A 23,473-nucleotide genomic window follows, 5' to 3' on the forward strand; every position below is an offset into this window, starting at 1 on the left:
AGTCTGGAGACTGAAAGATAGCATGGCTTGCATAAATAAAATGTTCACCACGGCAACAGCAATGCTCTGCTGAATAACTTAATTGCTCTTTTTGTTTATTTTTTAAAAAGAGAAACAAAAAAAATGGAAAGGAGAAAAAGAATCACATACCATCTGCCTGCCATATATAACCTGTTTGGCATGGTGCATATTTATTTGTCCTGCTCTTCATGTCCTTTAATAACTATGTATTGATTGAAATTGCAATGGAGAACAAGTCATATTGCATTGCTCAGATCTCTGGCTCTTGGGAAACTATCATATTAACCTGTTCCATGTTCAAAGATTTCCTTTCAAAATCAATTGGAAATATTCCCTTGACAAATTCATAGCCTCCAAGCTTAAGCACTTGGACCTGTAAATATATCTGAGGACAATGAATATTGAGTTCATTGTATGTTTTATGGGCACTGACTTCTTGTTACAAATCTTTATTTACTGTAAATCATTTTGAGACATTTTATAGTAAGATGTCTGCAAGATGAAGAGATAAATAATATGAGAAGAATACATTTGGATTTTAGTTAGCTATTTTGTCAAAACTAAAAATCAATTTTTGTATTCATCAGGTATTTAAAAAACGTAAATATCATCTCTGATAGTGACTCAGGTTTAAACCACACATTTTAAAAACTTTTTAGTTTTATAGCTATGCCCATGTCACAAAGTTACCTAGTGTAAAATAATGAACGTTTACTGCCATCCTTATTGGTTCTGTCCCCAACTCCAAAGTTGTAATCAAAGTAGTCAACCATATTTCCTGACAATGAAGAATCAGGACCATATCTATACTGATTTCATAGGAATGAGTGTTTTAAACAAAACAATAAAGGCCAAGATATTCTAATCAGTGTTGTCTGTTGCTCTGTTTATATTTCCCATTTCGTTGTTGCAACTGCTGATTTCATACAAGAACATCTTAACTACAATAGTCTCCCTATAATTAGTTAATAGTGATTGCTTTATGAGTTTAGCAGATTGAATAGTTACAAAACTCTGTCTAGAAGGGAGGGGAGGCTAGAGTCAATGCATTTCCTCATTCCCCCACACTCACATTTCATTTTCCTGCTAAACAGCTGATTTGCAGGATTTCAACACACACACACACACACACACACACACACACACACACACAAAGGCTACTTGTGCTGTTTGGAGTTTTAAAAAGTTATTTAGGAGATTTAAAAACAACAATTTAAGTTCATTGAAAATTGATTATGTGTAAAATTGTCCATGTGTAAGTATCGGTGCACATAAATACAGGTTTAATAAATGAGAAGATGATACCAAATAATGGCCTGAGAACAGTAGTGAATGCATATGCAATGCAAAACACAAAATTCTGCATAGTGAAGTGGTAGTTTTGAAAAAAGTTTTTGCACTCTCTCTTACACAGCAGACTTAACATGTGCTAAAGGCTGCTGTGAGGTATGTTTTATACTTCCACTGGGGGGCAAACATGTTCTAGTCTTTAAAAAGGAAGAAGCCCTTCTTGTAAATGTCATTCATTTAGCATATACAGTGATGGACTTACATTCACTTGAGGAAAGGTTTTTATATCATGTAAGCTTTGGGATTTCCTTTCAATTTCTTACCAATCTAGATTTATTTATTTTTTAAAATCTACACCACAACTGGGCTTTCAGAGGAATCCCTGCTCTCCATGTTTTTGTGCTATAAAATGCAACTATTTGAATATAGCACAAGCCTGCATTTAAAAATAATGTATGCAGTCTTAAGGGGTGAAAACGATTCCCCTATGTAAACATTTATTTATTCATTCAGTCATTTATTTAAAGTGCTATGTTTCTGAGCCAAAAAGATAATAAGACAGCTCACAGTAATAACAAAAATAGTATCAGAATATGAAATATTCTAACTAAAACAACAACTTAATAGAATGAAAAACCAGCTCTGCAATCCACAGAAAACATAATGAGACTAAGTAGTGGTATTTTTAAAATCCATCAGATTTTATTAATAGTGGATTGAGGGGGAGGTGAGTTACTTAAGCCTCATTTAGAAATGGCTAATGAGGGGGACAAATGTTCATCCTGTGGGAGAGCGTTCCACAAAGATGAGGCCACTGCTGAAAGGGCCCTGACTCTTGGGCCCACCAATCTGATTATGCATCATTTAATCTATTTAATACTTGCTGATTCCACTTTTGAATCTCCTCACAAAGCAGCAAACATAACATATTGTTGCATATCACCCCAAACTCCAAGCGGTTCAAGTTGCCAGGGGTTCCAGGTGCTTACCCAGGGTATTTTCATTTGGAATAAGGTACGGAGGAGACTGAGGTGTCTTTATCCACAAAAGCTGGAAGGGACCACAAAGGCCATCTAGTCCAGCCCCCTGCCATGCAGGAAACTTTCTGCCCAATGTGGGGCTCGAACCTACAAACTGGAGGTTAAGAGTCTCATACTCTACAGGCTGAGCTATCCAGCTGGCAAGTCATATGGTTCATTTACACATACATACAACCTGAGCCTACAATGGAGGGGTTGGCAGCTTTAATACTGCAAGGGGGCCTTGCTTTCCCCATAGCCACAGACTTGGATTCAAACAGGAATCAAGCATCACTGTGCCCCTCTGGCTTCCCAACCTGCTGCTTCTAGCTTCTGTCACTCAACCCTCAACTCTTGCCTTTGTCTTTTTAACTATTAGCCAGTTGAGGAAGGGAGCCCATCCATTTGCTGCCTAGCACAGAGCTACACCACCTTACCAGGAAGTGAGCTTGGCTATTCCAAGAATTTGAGTCCCTGCTTGAATTTTAACACTTGCTGGATCCAGGAGTTAGAAGGGTCTCTGCATACAGCCTACTCCACACAAATCGTAACAATATGATAACACAATTTTATGTTTTAATACACCTTGGATCCTTAAAAATAGCCAGCATATAAAAGAAATTCAGCCAACATGGCTACAAAGCACAATAGTACCAGCAAAACAAAACAGTAGCACCACAGCAACAGCAGCAGAACACCAAAAATCATTCAATAAAGGGGCAGAGTACGGATATCAATGTGAATTTTTCCTTAGGGTAAAGCTATACACTACACTAGAGATCAGTGATTGTATTTACTGGTATATATATTTAAGTGCAGTTGGGGTCTGGGTTCTACCAGTTTGCATAACTGAGGAAGGTAACCATTCTCTCCAATACCATTTTTGTGATCTAAAGCCCCGCTCTCAAATCTGTTATCAGACCCATGTGTGAAAAACAAGTCAATGTTCCCTTTGCAGCATCATCTCCCCTATCTAAATCGACCACTCCATGCTACAATTAGCCTTGCGAGGCGGGGAGCATTCTCAAGCAAAGGTAAAGAAGGTAATGAAAAATGGCTTTAGGAGAAACAGCTCTGTAACTTTACACTTCCCTCTTATTCTGCAGATCATCTTTCTGCGTTTCCTCTCCCTTAATGGGCATATTGTCAATTGAAACTCCCAGCAGAGCTTTAATGGCTTCTATGTTTCCGGAAATTAGCACTAGTGGTTTCAAATTAGTATCTATTTCTACAATCTGGAGCTGGAAATGCACTTGAGAAGTCTGAACTTTCCTGGGCCTTTTACTGTAAAACACCTGACTATTACATAGAATTTGCTGTCTGATTAACAGTAGTGAAATCACTAACCTTCTCTTTTCCCAGCCTGAGAAAATTCAAATCTGAAATTGGCATCGTGAAATGCCACGGGCAATAATCCTGGACTTGGAGATGACATGAGAGCAAAATGCACAACATAATATCCACAGTCCAAGTGGGGGCAATTGTCATGTAAAGCAGGGGCTGGGGTTGATGGGAGTTGGGAATCTAACAATATCTAGAGGGCCACAGGATCCTCATCAGGAATTGTGAAAAGATTGGAAGACAACTTCAGTAGAATATTATTATTACTGCTTCTCATAGAAAGAAGGGGAACATAAATCCATCAGAAGTGCTACCTCTCCTTGTATTCCATAATGATAATTCCTTAGAAATACCATAAGTCTAGCCAATTCGTTGATTAAACATGCTGATTATTAACCCAACTCTTAAGGACCTGGCAGAACACAGGACAGACTGGTTTAGAAAAACAATTAGAAAACCATAACAACATGAAGCTCAAATGGACTGGGGCATGCATCTCTTGACTCACAAAATTTGCTGCCCCTCAGAAGTCCCTAAGCTTTAACTACAACAACTGTGCACTTCCACCAGGTGGGTGTAAAATAATGTGGCAATCTATATATGGGTTGGTTAAAGATGTTATTTTCATTACCTGAGGACTTCATTAAGTAAATCTATCTCACTATCTACCAGACATCTGCTTCCAATGAAAAAAGCAAAGAAAAATGATCTGTGACAGTTTTTACACCCTAATTGAATGGGGGGGGGGACAGTAATTGTACACAGGCTAAAGACATCAAGATAGCAGTAGAAAATAATGCAGACCAATATGTTGGATGAACAGAAAACAAATAGTATGGGAGTCATACAGTAACAGGAAAAGCCCTATGGTACAATTGCAATTCTCAGAATGGCTTGAAGTATATCTAAAATATTAATGTCAAGATTTTCACAGAGAATCATTTCACACATTATGCAGAGGCAAAACCAAGTGTACATTCCGCAGGGAACTGCAACTAATCACATATGATACATATTGTTTTCAAATCTGTGCAGTCACATAAATGCAAAGTGTCCCAGAAAGACAGTATATTGCTTAAAATCCTTTGGGGTTTATTTTGACTTTGCTTGGGGGCTATATACCTCCTTTGTAGGGCAGTTGACTCTCAGAGTGAAACTCTCAGTGGAACCTTACTTGCACTAAGGGGAGCAGACAGATGAGGGTGGCCATGTGTCCTGTTTAACACACGACAATTCTCAATTCTCACAAGCTTTCAGATGAGTCCTCTATTTCAGGGGTGGAGAACCTTTATGGCACTTTGTGGACCAACTTTGACAGACGAGTGGGGTAATACACTTGTCTATCACGCGGCATCAAATCTCTTATGCCAACCATTTAAGGTTGACCCCACAATCCTGTCTGAGCACAGGAGAGCTGGGACTCAATGCTCTTTGCAGCAGTCTAAACGCCCCTTTAAAGATCACTCCAGCAACCTTTGGAGGGGTGGGGGACAATGCTTCAAACAGTGCTGAAAAACACGTGCCTGTTTCTTTATCACTGTGCAACTGGGTGGTCCTTGTCAGAGTCAATGCCTGTATAAAGCAGACATTGCCTCTGGCAGGGATGCAGCAATGAAGAAAGAAAGAAAAACAAGAGTCTGCTTGCTTTCACTGCACATGCTGATTCTTTTTGGAGACTGAAGGGATCAGGGCAAGGTAGGTTTACATCACCCATTATGGCACCTGATGGACAGCTGGACATGGTTTGGGGAAAATGGGCTTGTGGGCCAAACTGGACTTCTTGGTGGGCCCAGATTGGCCCATGGGCTGTAGGTTTGAAGATTTGTGGGCTCTCTAGCCTGAGTCTGGTTTAAGAATAAGTAACCATAAAACAGAAGAGGAGCCTGAAGCTGCCAATTAGAAACACATGGCTAGCAGACTCAGCAGATATACAAATTCCCTTCCATATTCTCTACTGTGGTAAGATTGCATTTTTATTTACACCACTGCTGCACGCCACTCCAATCTTCAAGTGGTGTGGAATTCAAGGGTTCCAGGCACTGGCCCAGGGTTCATGTTTCCTTTTGGAAATGAGGCACAGCTAGGACTGTGGTGTCTTTATGATATATGGTTTATTTACACATATATACAACCTGAGCCTATGGTGGCGTCTTGTTTCTCCCATAGGACTGGATTCAAACAGACATAAAACACTACTCTGAAACATTGCTCTCCATCACATTTCTGCCAATTCTCACCTCTAAACTCAGGCCTTTGTCCTCTAAGAGTTGGAGGAGCAGCCCCACCCATTTGCTGTCTTTCCCTTTGCTCTCTCAATGGACCATCAACGTGCCTCTTTTCTTTTAATGACCCATCACCCAGGCAATTACCTCATGAGCAAGCTAGCCTGCCTTGTTTTTTCAAAAACACTTACTGAATCCTGGGGTTAAGAAAACTTTATTAATTTCTAACACATACTGGATTAAGGAATTACAGTGGACGCTCGGGTTGCGAATGTGATTCGTGTGGGAGGCACATTCGCAACCCACGTCTGCGCACGCGCGGGTTGCAATTCAGCGCTTCTGCGCATGCACGACCGCTGAAACCCGGAAGTAACCCATTCCGGTACTTTCAGGTTTTGGCTGTCCGCAACCCAAAAAAACACAACCTGAAGCGGCTGTAACCCGAGGTATGACTGTATAGGTATCTGGCACCCACAAACTCATAACACTATAGTAATTGTTTATAAATTTGACATAAAAACAACCACATGCAAAGTAGTGTCCTAATTTATAATTTTCTTTGGTGATGCAACTTATATTTTTTGGTCATGCACAACCCTCCAACATATTCTGTGAACCCCTGCAATCTGAACAAAGTTGGATGGGGATAATTTCATGTATACGTATGCCAGTGCTTTTACTCTAGAAAAAAAGGTGCTGGTACTGCATACCCTTGAGTAAAGAAAAAGGACTGCTTATACCATATGCTCTGACATTGGGCTGCCTTTGGGAATCTCACCGAGCTCTTTCCTTCAGAGCACTTCCCATTTCAGTGCATAAATGAACCAGGCACTTTAGTTATGTCAGGAGGACCAGAACAAGTTAATAATTAAGTTGAACAGAATAGGCCGTGCAGCGGGCATGGCTGCTTCCCTATGCTGAAGGCACTGAATTCTCAGGACCCCTGCCTGCCTGCCAACTTTAGTTCTGTGAGGTAGCTGTCAGTTGAATACATCCCGAGGTCTGCTTCACATGGCCATTCAATGCTCTCAGGGGCAAGTTTACCCACATATTTTCATGCATACATACTAAATGTCTCAGGCCAATCGTTCATCTATCCAGGTATGCTTTTCTCTGAAAAAAGTCTTTCACATTGCCTTCTACCCGATTCCTTTTCCTTTCAATATTCTTTTATTAGCAGAAGCCAGGAAAGTAACCTGGGACCTACAAAGCATGTAGTCTGTGGCTGAACTATGGTCCCATACATACAGTGTCCTTCAAATGTTATGGAAAATACGCTGTTGTGGAAATGTAAGAATTCATTATCTCAGCAACATGTGAATTCTCAACAATGAAGCCGAAAGGCACCAGTGGAAAGATAAAAAAGACATTGTTCCATGGTCATAAATATATTTGGTACATGGTGACATGTCCTCTGCATGGTACAACAATATACTTATGTTTTCTTTTTAGACATTTACAGCACCATGGTTTTTATTTATATCTCTATGAGAATGATTTGGTCTATTGAAAACCACTGTTCTTTAGGAGTAGGAATTTAGTAGCTATTGAAATAAACATATTATGGTTTTCAGCGTATTATGGACAAACCTTTGTATGAAATCTCCTATTTGGATAAAGGCCAGATATCAGCCTCTTCCAAGACTGAGTTTATTTATAAGATTTTATTAAAGATTTTTCATGATACAAATTAGCTTTTCATCTTTGTCTATATAAGTGTCTCTCTGTCAGTAGTGCTGACTTGGGCCCTAGATTGTGGGTGCCCAGCAGCACGAGCGCAACATGACACATGACGTGTGTGCACCCACTGCATAGTCTCTGCCTTCTGGTGCTGACCACTGCCTTGCCTCTGCTGGCTCTCTGTTGGGGCCTGCTGTGGCCTCAGACATGCTTGGGCACCCACAGTGGAAGTTTTGTGGGTGCCAAGGCACCCAGGACCCCCCAGAATTTATGCCTATGCTCTTTGCTGTCATAATATACTGAGATATTATTCCGTAGTTCTTTTCTTACTGTGTATTCATTATTTTGCACCCAGTTCAGTATATTCGGTCCCATTCTTGTTGTATTTGCCATAATTTTCATTCCATTTCCTTTTCTTCCATTCCATTTCCTTTTCTTCCATTCTTTTTCCAGAGAAGCACGAGAGGTTTTATAGCCTTTTCCTCTGAATTCATTCCAAATTATACACAGAATCCTTTCTCTCTGAACTCTATCTCTGCCATCTTAGAATATCTCTTGATCTCTCCATCCACACCTTTGTTCCACTCCTCCAACATCACAACTCTGCCATTTGGCTTTTCAATTCTTCTAGACACCTGTGTGAAGGACTTGTCTATTTCACCATCTGTTGCCTCCAGTTCTACCATTTCACTCTCCTGTTCTGGCAATCCATTATCAATATTGTTATCTAAAGTCTCTGATTCCCCTTTAATTTCATTTCATTCTTCTCTGTTCCAGTGTCATGCTCCATTTCATCAATCCCAGTTCTAATTTCTTTTAATTGCTTATCCAATAATTTCTGTAAGGTGCCAAGAGTCAATGGAATGTCCCACAATGTATTTCCCATATTGAATGTTCTTGGTTTTGTTAACAGTTTAATCTCCACCTTAAGATAATCACAGTCTCCACCTTAAGAACTTCAATTTCCCATCTCCACTATTAGATCTTCACAGCATTCTTCCTGTTCGAACCACATTCCTTTCCCAGGGGAGGAAATGTGATGTAGAAAAATTACTTTAGATATCCGTAGGAAAACAGAAAAGGTTCTTACATGGCTTCTGGGCACAATGTTGGTTCCTCTTAAGTTGCCCACCCTCATCTATGTTCCCAGGAGCTGGCAGCTTCTCAGTCTCCCAACTTAGTGATTTTTCCAGAGCATCAGAGGTTAATCCTCCATTCATTCTTATCTCTAGAGTGAATTTTGATAGCTAAGATTACCTTGGCTATCATCAATCATCATGTAATTATCTCCAACGCAGTTATTTCAGCACGCCCTGTATCGGGCATTTTTTGGGCATCAGATGGCAGGACAGAGCCTCAAACAACGATGTGCTCTCCCAAGACCACATTCCCAGCATGTTTGCACATCATCAATGTCTACACGACTTGGTCATGTCCACAGATTGGAAGATGGTAGGATCCCCAAGTATGTGCTCTACAGAGAATTGGCTTCAGGCACCAGGCCCGTCAGCAGACCAACTCTGCACTACAAATATGTCTGCAAATGTGACAAGAAGGTTGCCAACAACAAACCCGCCATGTGGGAACCTCCTGCAGACAACTGCAGTGCCTGGAGACAGTCAGTCAGGTTGTTCATCCACAGCAGTGATCAGAGGAGGACTGACCACTGAGAGGACCACAGAAAGAACGATGCCTTCATCTGCCTCTGCTGCAACAAAACATGTCTCTTAAACGTTGGTCTCTGCAGCCACAGCAGGCACTGTAACTCTCTGATGGTTTGACTTCATCCCTGAAGGTGCACTCTTCCATTGTCTCCCAAGACAGACAGATGTCAACGATGTAGCACAGGACAAAACCACCCTTACTTGCTTCTTACAGTGATCCCACATAGCACTTCAACTAGCATTAATTATGCTACTTTGACTTTCATAACAGATAGTACAGTTGAAGATGATTAATGGCATATTCAGACAGTAAAGGGATTAATGTGAGATGATCTAGATTCCATGCATTTCCATGCTAATGAGATTAAAAACTAGATAGCTAGCATTTGTCATGACAAACAACGGATACTGGATGTACCCCAGATAGGACACTTTCAATAGTGTTGGTGAGATAACTTAAGTGCTAAACTAGAAAGATATACTGAGAAAAGAAAGTAAAAAAAACCACAGGGTGGAATCTAGCATTTGGGTTGTGTCATCCATGCTGGTCTTGTTATTCCCCACTCTTCCATTTTAAACCAACCACGAGGGCCTCAGTACCCCTGTAGCTTGTGAGAGTCCAGTGTGTTAGATCAGAACTCCCCATTGACATCTCTATAAAAACATTTCCCCAAATGTAAGCAATTTTGTAATCTTATGAATGCTTACTTTCTATGTTCTTTATCCAATATTCCAGCCAGTCTTTTTGAGTATAGGTGCATGGATTACTAATAGAAACAGACTAGGAAATTAGACTATGCCCTTTCCACTCTCCCTCCATAAAATTTGCAATTTTATTTTCTAGAATATACACAGCTCAAATGCTAATACCTAGATTATTTCTGACGGGTATATAATCCATGGAATTCTATATTGAGTTCATTTATATCCTTGAAGAACTGTCTTCATCTCTTTATTCTCTGTTGTCATACCAATTCAGGTTTCCATGGAAACTGAGACGAAATAGGGAAATTGTAAAATCTAAATGAGCAGGAGTAAGTTGACAATGTTATGTTTCATAATACATAAAAATGCAAATAAGCCAAGAAGTTATGGAATGAACAAACTAGATATAAACCTAAAAAGATTACAAAGTATTGTAAAAAGTGATATTGCGTTTTAATGTGAAAACTAGTCGATAAACCTTAATAGCACACACTTGTACTAAATGAGATAATCTGCTATATATTAGAAACTGAGCACATTCAATCACCATATTTTGTGAAAATTACTGTTTATTTCTGTTGAAATTTTGGCGCTTCAGCTTTGGTGTGACATTTGCATCAGAATCTAAAACAGCTGAAAAATGAATTTGATTAAAGCAGTACAATTATTTGGTAACTTGAAATAAATAGTACAGGTCTACAAGAAGTAGACATGAGACATGGATGGGAAAACACACTTGCTTAAAAACTTTCTTGAAGTAGAAATCAAATGGCTATTCCAACTTTTAAGTACAGATCCATGGGATCTTTCTGCCACATATGCCACCAGATTGCTTGGGACAAAACTATGTGTGTTACATATATTTACATCATTTCTATGCTATTTGACACTCTCTTGTCCCTGTGGCTGCTGCCGTTTATTAGCCCCTTAAAAAGGTTGTCCTTGCTGCCAGTCCAACTTGCCATTATGGCATTAAATATGTTTGGCTGTGATGTGCCTGGTGGTTTTGTTGACCACTGTGATGCTAGCTCTAAAGTTCTGATGTCATAAACATCACAACACACACACACGTATCAGCACAGCTAATCAGATAACATATCAATGGTGTCCAATGGGGCCAAGGAAAGTGAGAACAAGAATTAAAGTTGAACTATGAAAATGAGAGACTTTCAATGTTTGGCAAAGTATTTTTTCAGCTATTGTTATTTGGAACACATATGCAAATTTTAAAGCAAATATCCAGTATTAAGACACTATCCAAGTGAATACTGATAATTATTTGGTTCAGGCCCAATTTATATATACCTGTTTCTGGCAGGTGTGTATGCACACAGTATATTTTTCTATCTTACTTTCCTTCCAATGTATGGCTAATCTGTAGCACATTGTACTTCAATACAGAGCTGCAAACACACAATCAACTGAAAGATTTTCACCTTTGCAAATGTAGGTTAAGAATGCAATCAGGAAACTAATTAACTACTCAAGGGTCTCATTGACTTTAACAGAACTTCTCATGAGTAAGCTGTTGAACGCTTAGAGCAGTTTAGAGGAACAGATGCAAAGATAATTGAGTTGTCCTTACGTATGGTTTCATTTCATCTGATACGATAAGGAGTCGCTTTCACTAAAACAACAGCTTCTATTGCTGATAACAGAATTATTTTAACAACTTATAATGCTTATCTCAGAAACCTTTTTGGTACTCAAAGGTATGTCCTGATCCTTTCCAAGGGAATCGCTTTATGATGTTGTAAACAATGCATTTTGTAAATTAGATACGTTGATGAATTAAAGACACAAAATAAGAGTAATTTAGATTTGCACTGAGACCTGAAATTTCAGATGAGACTAGAGCAGCATTTTCACTTCAGAAATAAGCTGGGGAAAACATATAGCAATTAGAACTCAGATACTTTGCGCTACAAACAACCATAAAAAGAAACACATGCAAATTTTCATAGGAAATAATTTAAAAGGAGTCAGAGAGTCATTTGTCTTTCTTCCAACTAAAATTGGTTATATTAAATATGCAAGTAGACACTTTAAATGTTATGTTTTATTTTATCCTTTATAAAACAACCTAAGCTTTATTCTTATTTTATTTGTTTTGCTTTTTTATTTATCCCAGCCTTTTTGATACCAAGGCATGTTCTAAACATAGAAAAACAATAAATAAAATACACATGAATTGCATACTATACAAAAAACGCAGCTAAAAACCAATACTCAGATCAATCTGCTTTATTATTAGTTACAGGTAGGTAGCTGTGTTGGTCTGCCGTAGTCGAAACAAAATAAAAAAAAACCTTCCAGTAGCACTTTAGAGACCAACTAAGTTTGTTATTGCTATGAGCTTTCGTGTGCATGCACACTTCTTTTTTATTTTGCTTTATTATTGTTTACTACAGCTTATTGCTTATTATAGTAATTTTTATTATAGCTATTGCCCCAATCAATTGAACCACATTCAACGTTATCCCTGAGTATCATCTTATATTAATTCCACACTCAATACACCCCTCTCTAGACTACATCCAGGCAAGCAAGAAGAATGATCAGAGTTCAGGGATACTTTCCAGCCAGACAAAAACACTCAAGGAGGGTATGAAGCAGGGTCAGTGAGGGATGAGGCTTGGGAAGGATGTAGCCAGTCTAGAGGGCCAGGCAGAGAGCTATGGAGGCCCATATTTGGTCCCCAGATCTGAGGCCCACCCCCCAATCTATCCCTTTCAGTACAGCTTCTCTCTGTGAGAGTGGCAGTAGTTGAATAATGTGCCCCCCCAGCCTGCTGATGGGGGGAACTGCCCAGACTATTTTGTGGTCCTGTCTATTTTATTTCTCTTTTAGATATGGTAGTCATGGGATCTTGAAGGCCTCCCAGAGGCTTCAAAATCCTTTACCTAAGATGGTTACACGGCTAAGCTTTATCTGCATTATTTACATTGCTGATCAGCAATGAAATTTCATAGTAATGAAACATCAATAGTGACATTGTCTTAAATAGTTTGGACTAGCAAATCTCCTCCATTGTATTATAGGGCTACAGTTTTGGCTTTATGTGCAGGGCGAGACAAATGAATCACAAATGAATCTGCCTTTATAAGCAGAAATTGGAGCAGATGGGTGGGGTAGGTGCTACAGCTTTTACTTAGAAAAATGGCTTAATTCTGCAAATTTATATATGATTCATTGAAAAGCATAAACTTCCACAAATGTTGACAATTAAAAATTATACATTATATAAAACTTCAGACATTAAAACTGTTCAACATTAGATAATTAACATTGCAGTACTGGTCACACTTCAGGGAAAACTGTGTAAAAATACATTTTTAGCAAATGTCTAGTGCAGAAGGAGCTTGCTTAACATGCACTGGAAGGGAGTTCCACACAATCAGTGGTGCCACATTGAATAATCTGATCCTGGTGACCGCAGAGTGGGAACTGCACAACACTATTAAGAAGAAGAAGAAGAAGAGGAGGAGTTTGGATTTGATATCCCGCCTTTCACTCCCTTTAAGGAGTCTAAAAGCGGCTAACATTCTCCTTTCCCTTCCTCCCCCACAACAAACACTCTGTGAGGTGAGTGGGGCTGAGAGACTTCAGAGAAGTGTGACTAGCCCAAGGTCACCCAGCAGCTGCATGTGGAGGAGTGGAGACGTGAACCCAGTTCCCCGCTCTTAACCACTACACCACACTGGCTCTCTTAAAAGCACTATCATTTATGAACATGGTGGTTATGAACAACACGTTGTTGTTGTTTAGTCATTTAGTGGTGTCCGACTCTTCGTGACCCCATGGACCAGAGCACGCCAGGCACTCCTGTCTTCCACTGCCTCCCGCAGTTTGGTCAAACTCATGGGTCACTGCCTTGCCGTGGTGAAGGGGCCTGAATAACTCAAGAGAAGCTATGAGCAATGCTGTGCAGGGCCACCCAAGATGGACTGGTCATAGTGGAGAGTTCTGACCAAATGTGATCCACCTGGAGCAGGAACCAGCAAGCCACTCCAGTATCTCTGCCAAGAAAACTCCATGGACAAAGACAACAGGACTAGAATATATGCGGCAAATAAATTGTCCCCCTACTTGCTTTTGGCCTTTAACATAACATGTGAAGCAGGAATGTTTTCTGTTAATTGAATTGGGTTGAATGTTTCACTCACATGAACTTGGTGGTCTTTTTGCAGCACAGTGTTAGATTTCACAACATTAGAATCTACATAAGCCAGAACATAGTTTTTGTAAAGAAAAGAAAAAGCACTATCCTGTTATTTTCAAACATTAACATAATGAGCAGCCCCATTACTTTGTGGAAAGATGTTTAATTTGGGAATAGAGGGCCAATAAACACATTCAACTTCTCATTATAGCTTTCCCTTGAACTAGCTTAATTGGTCTTTCTTCCACTCATTGGCAAGTTTACTGAAGTTTCATGGATAAGGAGGAAAACATTCTTAGCCTTCAAGACATGTTCTTAGCTGTTGGCACTTTTTAAATGTAAAAAGTTGCTCTTATTCAAGTATTTTCTTTGTTTAAAGATCAAAACGATGCCATTCAGCGTCTTCTCCTCAGTGCCTCTAGTGCTTTGTTTCCATCTACCCTACATTGCTCTTGGAGCCTGAGCAGCAGCATAATAATTGCAATGAGGAAAACTGCCTAAAGCTAGAGGAAAAGCCAGTGCTGAGTGCTGGACAGATTTGGAAACCTGCACTCAAACCCTCTGCTCAGCCATGAAGCCTTGGTCCAGTCACCATCTCTTCACGTCACAGTTTATGTTGTGAGTATAACATGCAAGACAACAGCCAGGGTTTTTCTTCAGCTGGAACTCACCAGAACACAGTTCCTATACCTCTTAGGTGGGCGCCATTGCTATTATAAGAGAACAAAGGAGGCTGGTGAGTTCCGTCACCTCTTCTTCTAGAAAAATAGCACTGACAACAACAAAAGGCCCATGTATGCCCCCTTGAGATCCTGGGAAGGGTAGTTTGCCAAACACGATTAAAATAGAGAATTCCTTGTGGGGGGGAAATGCAATGGAACCAAAAAATGACATCCTGTATGTGTAAAAGGTGGGGACGCGGGTGGCGCTGTGGGTAAAACCTCAGCGCCTAGGACTTGCCGATCGTATGGTCGGCGGTTCGAATCCCCGCGGCAGGGTGAGCTCCCGTCGTTCGGTCCCAGCTCCTGCCCACCTAGCAGTTTGAAAGCACTCCTAAGTGCAAGTAGATAAATAGGTACCGCTTTATAGCGGGAAGGTAAACGGCGTTTCCGTGTGCTGCGCTGGTGCAGGCTCGCCAGAGCAGCTTCGTCACGCTGGCCACATGACCCGGAAGTGTCTCCGGACAGCGCTGGCCCCCGGCCTCTTAATCGAGATGGGCGTGCAACCCCAGAGTCAGTCACGACTGGCCCGTATGGGCAGGGGTACCTTTACCTTTACCTTTATGTGTAAAAGGTAATTGGAGTCTGTCTTAATTTTAAGTAAATGTAAAGAAGGGATTTTTGTATCAATAAAAAATTGTAATTTGTTCTAATTTGATGTGACCCAAGTATAATGCATGGGACCAAGGATAAACATTACACATAAATTTATGTGTACTTTATTGTACTATTATTGTATATTTCTTTTATATTCATCTGCTTTGCACCACTTTGGGAGTCTATGGTATATACACAAACCATCATGTAACAAATATATGCCATCCAATTGCTTCTTGAGCAGTCCATAAAAATGACAGCATGGCATGCATTAGGCAACAGCATTTGCTCAAAGGCCATAAAGGATTCTGAAACAAAAATGAATTCCTACAGAGAAGCACAATATACAAGCCTAATTTCAGATAAAGGGATCTACCTTAGTAATGTTCATTAATTTCAGTGGATATACTCTGAATAAAACTTAGCTGAATATTACTCATAATTTTTAGGCAGGTAGGGCCAAGCTGTGTGTGTGTGTGTGTGTGTGTGTGTACTAAATGTACTAAACAGTCATGGATAACTTTGATATCCAAAGTTGATGCTTCCCATTATAGGAGATTAAGTGACTCTTTTTAAAGAGTGGTAGTTCACAGTGGTTCTATGTATATTGAGTTTATTATTATTTTATTATATTTCTACACAGCCTCCCAGCAACCCCTTCAAGGATTTTTTTAAAGCATAATAGGTGGATCACTCCAAAATACACAGCAGATTAAAAACAATAATTCAATACACCACAACTACATACTAGTGAGCTGCAACGGCTGAGGGACAATGAAGGGGGAGATGATTCCTCTACTTTCTTATGAAAAGGCATCAATGAGAGGAGAGACGGCAGAAATAGGGGTGCTAAAGGCAGCACTATGATGGTGCAGAGCTGTTGAAGACCTAGCAGCACCCAGCAAAAGACATGCTGCCAAACACTGTGTTCCTTTCCATCCTGCTCCATCCACCATTGATTTGGAGGGTTTTCAGAGGTTCCAATTGTAGCTGTTACTTTCATATTGTTAAAGGCAAGGAGTCCTGAATTTAAAAAAGGAAGGAAGGAAGGAAGGAAGGAAGGAAGGAAGGAAGGGGGAAGTGCCAACTCTACGTAACAGGTAAGATCCAATTTTCTGGCACAAGTGGAACACACCGTTGACCATGTCCCTTTAAGGGCAGACAGAACAAGTAATCACTACTGACGAGGAGCCCGTCATAGCACACAGAGTGCTGCTCCAGAGTATGATTGCTACAGCCACCCAGCCCGGTTCTTCTCCACTAAACGATGGGCCTTTAAAATATTTAGTTTTCAAAAACTACGCAGGTTCATCAGCACATCTTTATCTGGTAAGCTCCCAGGGTGTGTCGAGGCACCCACAAAGCCAATTGCTCACCCCTCTCCCCAAATCAGAACTGGGCCTGTCTGTTGTGAGGGAAAATGGGATAAAAAATACATATGTATGCCAAACCAAGTGTCTTGAAGGAAAGACAGGAGACCAGAATAATAAAGATTTAGATATTCCATAACTTAGGAAGCAAATTAAACATTAAAAAAGCAGACTTTTGCTGGCAATGAGTCAACTGCTTTCTTCAGCTGTTGCATATGGAATTTGCTTCACAGATAGGCAACAAGAATTAAGTCCTAATCTAAAATGCAGAGCGAAAATAGGGTTGGAAATTATTTTTTGTAGTGTTGCCATCTGTAATTCATTTAAGTTGATAGTTCTTTTCCAGACTTATTTCATGTGCAGCATAATTAAGCCATCAATAAAACAATGCTTTTTTTTTTTGAGAACTCAAGAATATTTAAAGGAAAAAGTGTAGATTCTTGTTCTTTTGGCACTACCACATTTTTTTTTTTGGCAACATGATATTAATATTGATGTTCAAAGCAGAATTTATGAAGGAATTGCTTTGAAATGTCTGTTTATGATATACTGTAATTTTTGTTTATTTTATATCAGTATTTAAATGTAAGTAGCTGGGTGAGATTCACCATAGTGCAAGTGGGTCTCTGTTCACTCAGTAGGGTTTCTCCTTTCTTTTGCCACCCCTGGCAGCTGCCCCTGTTCAAAAAAACCCCCTGCTCTGGAGGGTTGGGGGATCCTGCAGAGGTTTTGAGGGGACACAGTGGGCTGGAAGGTGAGAAGAGATGTTCTGCTGTGCAAACAAATTGCAGTTGTGCATCACAGGATGTCATTCATTGTTTACTTGATGATACAGCTGGAATTCTACTCATATGTAGGATTTGTACATTAGAGAAGATTTGTATATGCATTTACCAGGCTGACAGTATTTATGACTATACCATAACTAAGATAACGTGGTACTGAAAGGCATGCCCTTGTGGCTGCTTGTCTATAGGAAGAAAGCAAAGTTTTCTAGAGCACTGCCAGCACAAAGGCTGCATTCAGACATCACACAAAGCCACGGCTTCAACTGTGCTTGTTTCAGAGAAAAAACAGTTAACGTTAACCAGTTTATCAGTTCAGACACGAAAAGCTGTGGTTAAGTAAAAATGAAAACAACAGCTTTTGAGCTCCTCGCAGCTATACCAGGGGAGAGGGGAGTGCAAGTGCCCAAGGCTTGCTGCAGCAAATTCCAGCTCATTTGCACTGCACTACAGTATGGTTTGATGCAGGTGGCACTGTGGGTTAAACCACAGAGCCTAGGGCTTGCTGATCAGAAGGTCAGCGGTTCAAATCCCCGTGACGGGGTAAGCTCCCATTGCTCAGTCCCTGCTCCTGCCAACCTAGCAGTTCGAAAGCATGTCAAAGTGCAAGTAGATAAATAGGTTATGGAGCGAATGCAGTCTGCGCAGCTATCCCAGAAGCCAGAACAGCAAGAGGGATTGCTGCTTTCGCTGCGCAGCAATCCCTCTTGTTGTTCTGGCTTCTGAGATTCAGAATATATTTTTTCTTGTTTTCCACCTCCAAAAACTAGGTGCGTCTTGTGGTCTGGTGCGTCTTATAGAGCAAAAAATACTGTAGGTACCGCTCCAGTAGGAAGGTAAACGGCATTTCCGGGCACTGCTCTGGTTCGCCAGAAGTGCTTAGTCATGCTGGCCACATGACCCGGAAGCTGTACGCCGGCTCCCTTGGCCAATAAAGCAAGATGAGTGCCGCAACCCCAGAGTCGGCCACGACTGGACCTAATGGTCAGGGGTCCCGTTACCTTTACAGTATGGTTTAGGAATGCGGGTGGCGCTGTGGTCTAAACCACTGAGCCTCTTGTGCTTGCCAATCAGAAGGTCGGTAGCTTGAATCCCTGCAACAGGGTGAGCTCCCGTTGCTCGGTCCCAGCTCCTGCCAACCTAGCAGTTGAAAAGCACGCCCCCCCCAAAAGTGCAAGTAGATAAATAGATACCGCTCTGGCGGGAAGGTAAACGGTGTTTCCATGCGCTGCTCTGGTTTCAGTGTTCCTTTGCGCCATGAGCAGCTTAGTCATGCTGGCCACATGACCTGGAAAAACTGCCAAGCTAGATGAGAGCCGCAACCCCAGAGATATCTGCAAATAGGGGTCCTTTGTGGTGTAGTGGTTAAGAGCAGTGGACTCGTAATCTGGTGAACTGGGTTCGATTCCCCGCTCCTCCACATGCAGCTGCTGGGTGACCTTGGGCCAGTCACACTTCTCTGAAGTCTCTCAGCCCCACTCACCTTACAGAGTGTTTGTTGTGGGGGAGGAAGGGAAAGGAGAATGTTAGCCGCTTTGAGACTCCTTAAAGGCAGTGAAAGGCGGGATATCAAATCCAAACTCTTCTTCTTCTTCTTCTTCTTCTTTACCTTTTTTACAGTATGGTTTAGAGTGACATCCAAACATGGCAAAAATCTTTTCATTTCTCATAGCAGGTTAGATGCAATAGTGTGGAAGAAACACAAACACTTTAAGCTTACTTAAGACACTGTCTTATCTGAATGAATACACACACACACACACACACACACACACACACACTTCTTCACTATCTGGGAAATGCACAATCTGTTCCCACATCTCTGTTGCACATCCCCAAATGAGTGATATAAAAAGTCTGCGTTCCCTTGCACACATCATGTTGCTTTGTGACGCCATCTTATCTGAAGCTACTAATAGGAGCTCAGGCTGACAACAACCAAGTACAGTGGTATTATTGGTATCTACAAGATAACTAGCCAATGCTCATTGGCTGAGAATTATTCAGCATGATAGATTAAAATTGATCTGGTGCTGGGAAAAGGAGACAGCAACATGCTTGGGAATGTGAAATTGGGATTCGGGCATAGGTGCTGCCAAACAAGTACCCTATGTCCCTGCAAGTGATGAATCCTTGTGGTTACCTGAGGGAAAGGTACGTTTCACAAGCTGGTTCCCTGAAATTCACTTTGTCCAGTTTGTGTACCCGTGCCGCCCCCCATCTAGTGTTTTTCTCTGACACTGCCACTAGTAGGAGAGGCCAAAATAAAGCCACTGGTTGCAATCCAGCAGTTCAAATGCAAACAATGAGATTTCTGTGTGAGGGGAATTCTCCATTCCCTTCTCCAAGAAAGATAACACTGCACAATGTGAAATACCTGGGCACATTGGGGTTTATATTCTTTTATAGAGCAAACTAGAAGGAACCTCTGATGTGATAAATCTTTGAATTGCACACATTGTGGCCAGGAATCAATCACTGAGTCAGCTTTCTATATATAAATAAGTAACTTAAACATTCCTCAAAGTCACTATGATCGGTGCTCAATAATGTGATATTTTCCAGTGCAAACTGACAGAAAAGAATAATATTCTCCCACTTATCTTATTAGCAAGCGTGCACCTTGCTTACACAGAACTGTATCTCCTGCTGTCAATTCACAGCCTGATACTTGAAATATATTCCCTTGAAAGGCAATTAGTTGAAGTCAATTAGAGCAACATGAAAAACCATCTTATAGGAGCTCTGCCAGATGAAGGAACTGTTGAACAGAACACCTTTATGAAGCAGGTTTCAGTATGACTTCTGTTAGGTACAACAAATTCCATATGGATACTTTCAACATGCCTAGCAAATCTGTCTGTGGTATTTGACTAATATATTTTCTGAAAAGTTGTTGTGCTTTGTAACATCTAGATGTATGAAGCAGTGATACCTTCAGCTTAACAAAGTCAAAGACCACTTAATTCAGCGACTTCAAGATTGCATAGACATGCAAGAAAAGGATGGGCAGAGCAGTCTTAAGAGGGGCCTGGGAAGAGTGGAGAAGCAGATTATCCATAGCATCCTCAGCCCTGCCAGCTCCTGTCAAGCAGGATGGAACATTGGGAGATAATTTTTTGCAGCACTAGCTCCAGGCTGGCATAGCAGAGGCCCAAATCAGGCCCCCTCTGGGAAATGATTCAGAAGATCTATGAATGCCTCAGCTCTGCCACCACCCTAAAAATTAATGCCCTGTGTCAGGTTCCTCTGCTGGCTACCACTGGAGCTTGCTAGACATCTATAATGTTCTGACTTAACATCAGGGTCAAAAACATACTAGGCTCTCTTACACATTTCTCAACAATACCCTAGACTAGTTCCAAATATGGCAATAACAAGTTACCACTTAAACTTTATACTGTTTAGGCACCTTTCAATTTGTGCCTCTCAAGAACCTTGAATTCTGCTCATTTTATTGCAAAAAAAATAATAGAAGTCATTTCTGGTTTCACAGAGAAGATTAAACTATAATGCACACTTGTAAGACTTTCTATTAAGATCGTTCAGGCAGGAGAATGTCTAAGTCGCAATTATAGCAGCCCTTATCATCAATTTGTTGGAATGTGTACTATTATATACAGATTTCTGAGGAGTTGAGAACATATTCCCAGGTTGTCGGTGTCGTGATTCCAGCTAGTCTGCTGGTGGGAATATTATTCCTTTCTTAATATGAATGTTGACTGAAGCACTAGCTAGTCTGTCAAACCAACCTTTCTAACCTGCTAGGTTTTTTTAGCTGCAGTTTGTGTAATAATTCCTGATGTGGGGGGAGTTGGGTTTATCAACTAGGGGTGAAAAGGATGGTGTAAAGGGAGAAAGCAGGCTGTCCTCCTCTCTGTTGTCCTCTCCTTTCTATGTGCAGGACCAAGCAATTCAGAGGTTGCAATTGCTGCTGCAATGTGATCACTCAGCTGATCCTGGGATGTAGCTGCCTTGCTTTGGTGTTAAGAGTGAATCTACCAGCTCATCTTCTCCATGTCTTAGGCCAGAAGGGCAACTGCCTGCCTCCTTCCAGCCCATCCCAGGCCCATATCTCCTTGCGTCGCCACTCCTCTTTGACAGGACAAGCAATGGGAATAATTGCTGCTATAGGAGCCAGCCCAGGTCTCCACTACTTGAGAGCCACACATTTTTTTGACTTGTTGATCTTTTATTTATTGTCTCAAAGAAATACTGTGCAACAGAGTTGTACTTTTGGAATATGGCAAAAAAATTTACAGTGGTACCTTGGGTTACAGATGCTTCAGGTTACAGACTCTGCTTACCCAGAAATAGTACCTTGGGTTAAGAACTTTACCTCAGGATGTGAACAGAAATCATGCGCCAGTGGCGCGGCGGCAGCGGGAGGCCCCATTAGTTAAAGTGGTACCTCAGGTTAAGAACAGTTTCAGGTTAAGAACGGACCCCCAGAACAAATTAAGTTCTTAACCCGAGGTACCACTGTATACACATTGGTACTGGTCACATTTCTTTAATTTTATATTTTTAGGAGTTTTCTTTTACAACACTAAACGACTGTTTTCAGAAATATTTTAATTTGGTTCCCCCTCCCCTTTCTTTTAAATAAAGAAGCCCAAAGGCAAGTATTTTGAAAGAAAGTATATAAAAGAACCATTGACTGACACTTACTTTGCTTTTGCTTCGGCATCCTCATATGCTTTATTGGAAACATCATCCAGGCCTCCAATCAGATGTTTGAAAGAGCTGTAAAGTAAAAGGAAAATATTAAAGAAAAATATTCGAGTATAATAAAAACACCGTTAAAAAAAAATCACTCATTAATTACATCTTCCTTTCAAGAAACTTCTAAAACATCATGGTGGGAGGGGGGGAATGGAATATAATAAAGGTTGCAATTCTATACTGGTCCTGTTTGTTGCCAGTAATCAAGCCTAGTTGCCTTGCCTTCTTAAAAGCCTTTGTGGGCCTGCCAGAGGCTTCAACTTATTGTTAAGAAGGACTGAAAGATGAAGTACAAAGAAGAACCAAATTTGCTTTTGTGGTAACACGCAACAGAAGAATTATCTGCCTTTAATGAGCAGCAACAAATATAAGTGCCCCATTCCTGAGAAAACCAACATTTAAGTGAATAAAAACGGGATGCTCAATATGGGGTGGATCTTTGTTGTTGTTTAGTCGTTTAGTCGTGTCCGACTCTTCGTGACCCCATGGACCAGAGCACGCCAGGCACCTCTGTCCTCCACTACCTCCCGCAGTTTGGTCAGACTCATGTTTGTGGCTTCGAGAACACTATCCAACCATCTCATCCTCTGTCGCCCCCTTCTCCTTGTGCCCTCCATCTTTCCCAGCATCAGTGTCTTCTCCAGGGAGTCTTCTCTTCTCATGAGGTGGCCAAAGTACTGGAGCCTCAGCTTCACGATCTGTCCTTCCAGTGAGCACTCAGGGCTGATTTCATTAAGAATGGATGCGTTTGATCTTCTTGCAGTCCATGGGACTCTCAAGAGTCTTCTCCAGCACCATAATTCAAAAGCATCAATTCTTCGGCGATCAGCCTTCTTTATGGTCCAGCTCTCACTTCCATACATCACTACTGGGAAAACCATGGCTTTAACTATACGGACCTTTGTTGGCAAAGTGACGTCTCTGCTTTTTAAGATGCTGTCTAGGTTTGTCATTGCTTTTCTCCCAAGAAGCAGGCGTCTTTTAATTTCGTGGCTGCTGTCACCATCTGCAGTGATCATGGAGCCCAAGAAAGTAAAATCTCTCACTGCCTCCATTTCTTCCCCTTCTATTTGTCAGGAGGTGATGGGACCAGTGGCCATGATCTTCGTTTTTTTGATGTTGAGCCTCAGACCATATTTTGCGCTCTCCTCTTTCACCCTCATTAAAGGGTTC

At 40.9% G+C, this 23,473-nt stretch overlaps 1 protein-coding gene across 5 annotated transcripts in view; it reads right to left on the reverse strand.

Annotated features, from left to right (window-relative positions):
• PRKG1 (protein kinase cGMP-dependent 1) overlaps positions 1-23,473 on the reverse strand; it is a 583,893-nt gene that overhangs the window by 43,418 nt on the left and 517,002 nt on the right. For all 5 annotated transcript variants that reach the window (XM_053388611.1, XM_053388609.1, XM_053388608.1 and 2 more), the window contains one exon: positions 22,247-22,321. In XM_053388611.1, coding sequence (XP_053244586.1) covers positions 22,247-22,321 — 75 coding nt within the window. The remainder of the gene's footprint in view (positions 1-22,246; positions 22,322-23,473) is intronic.

Source organism: Podarcis raffonei, chromosome 5, assembly GCF_027172205.1.
Source record: "Podarcis raffonei isolate rPodRaf1 chromosome 5, rPodRaf1.pri, whole genome shotgun sequence".
NCBI classification, from domain to species: Eukaryota; Metazoa; Chordata; class Lepidosauria; order Squamata; family Lacertidae; genus Podarcis; species Podarcis raffonei.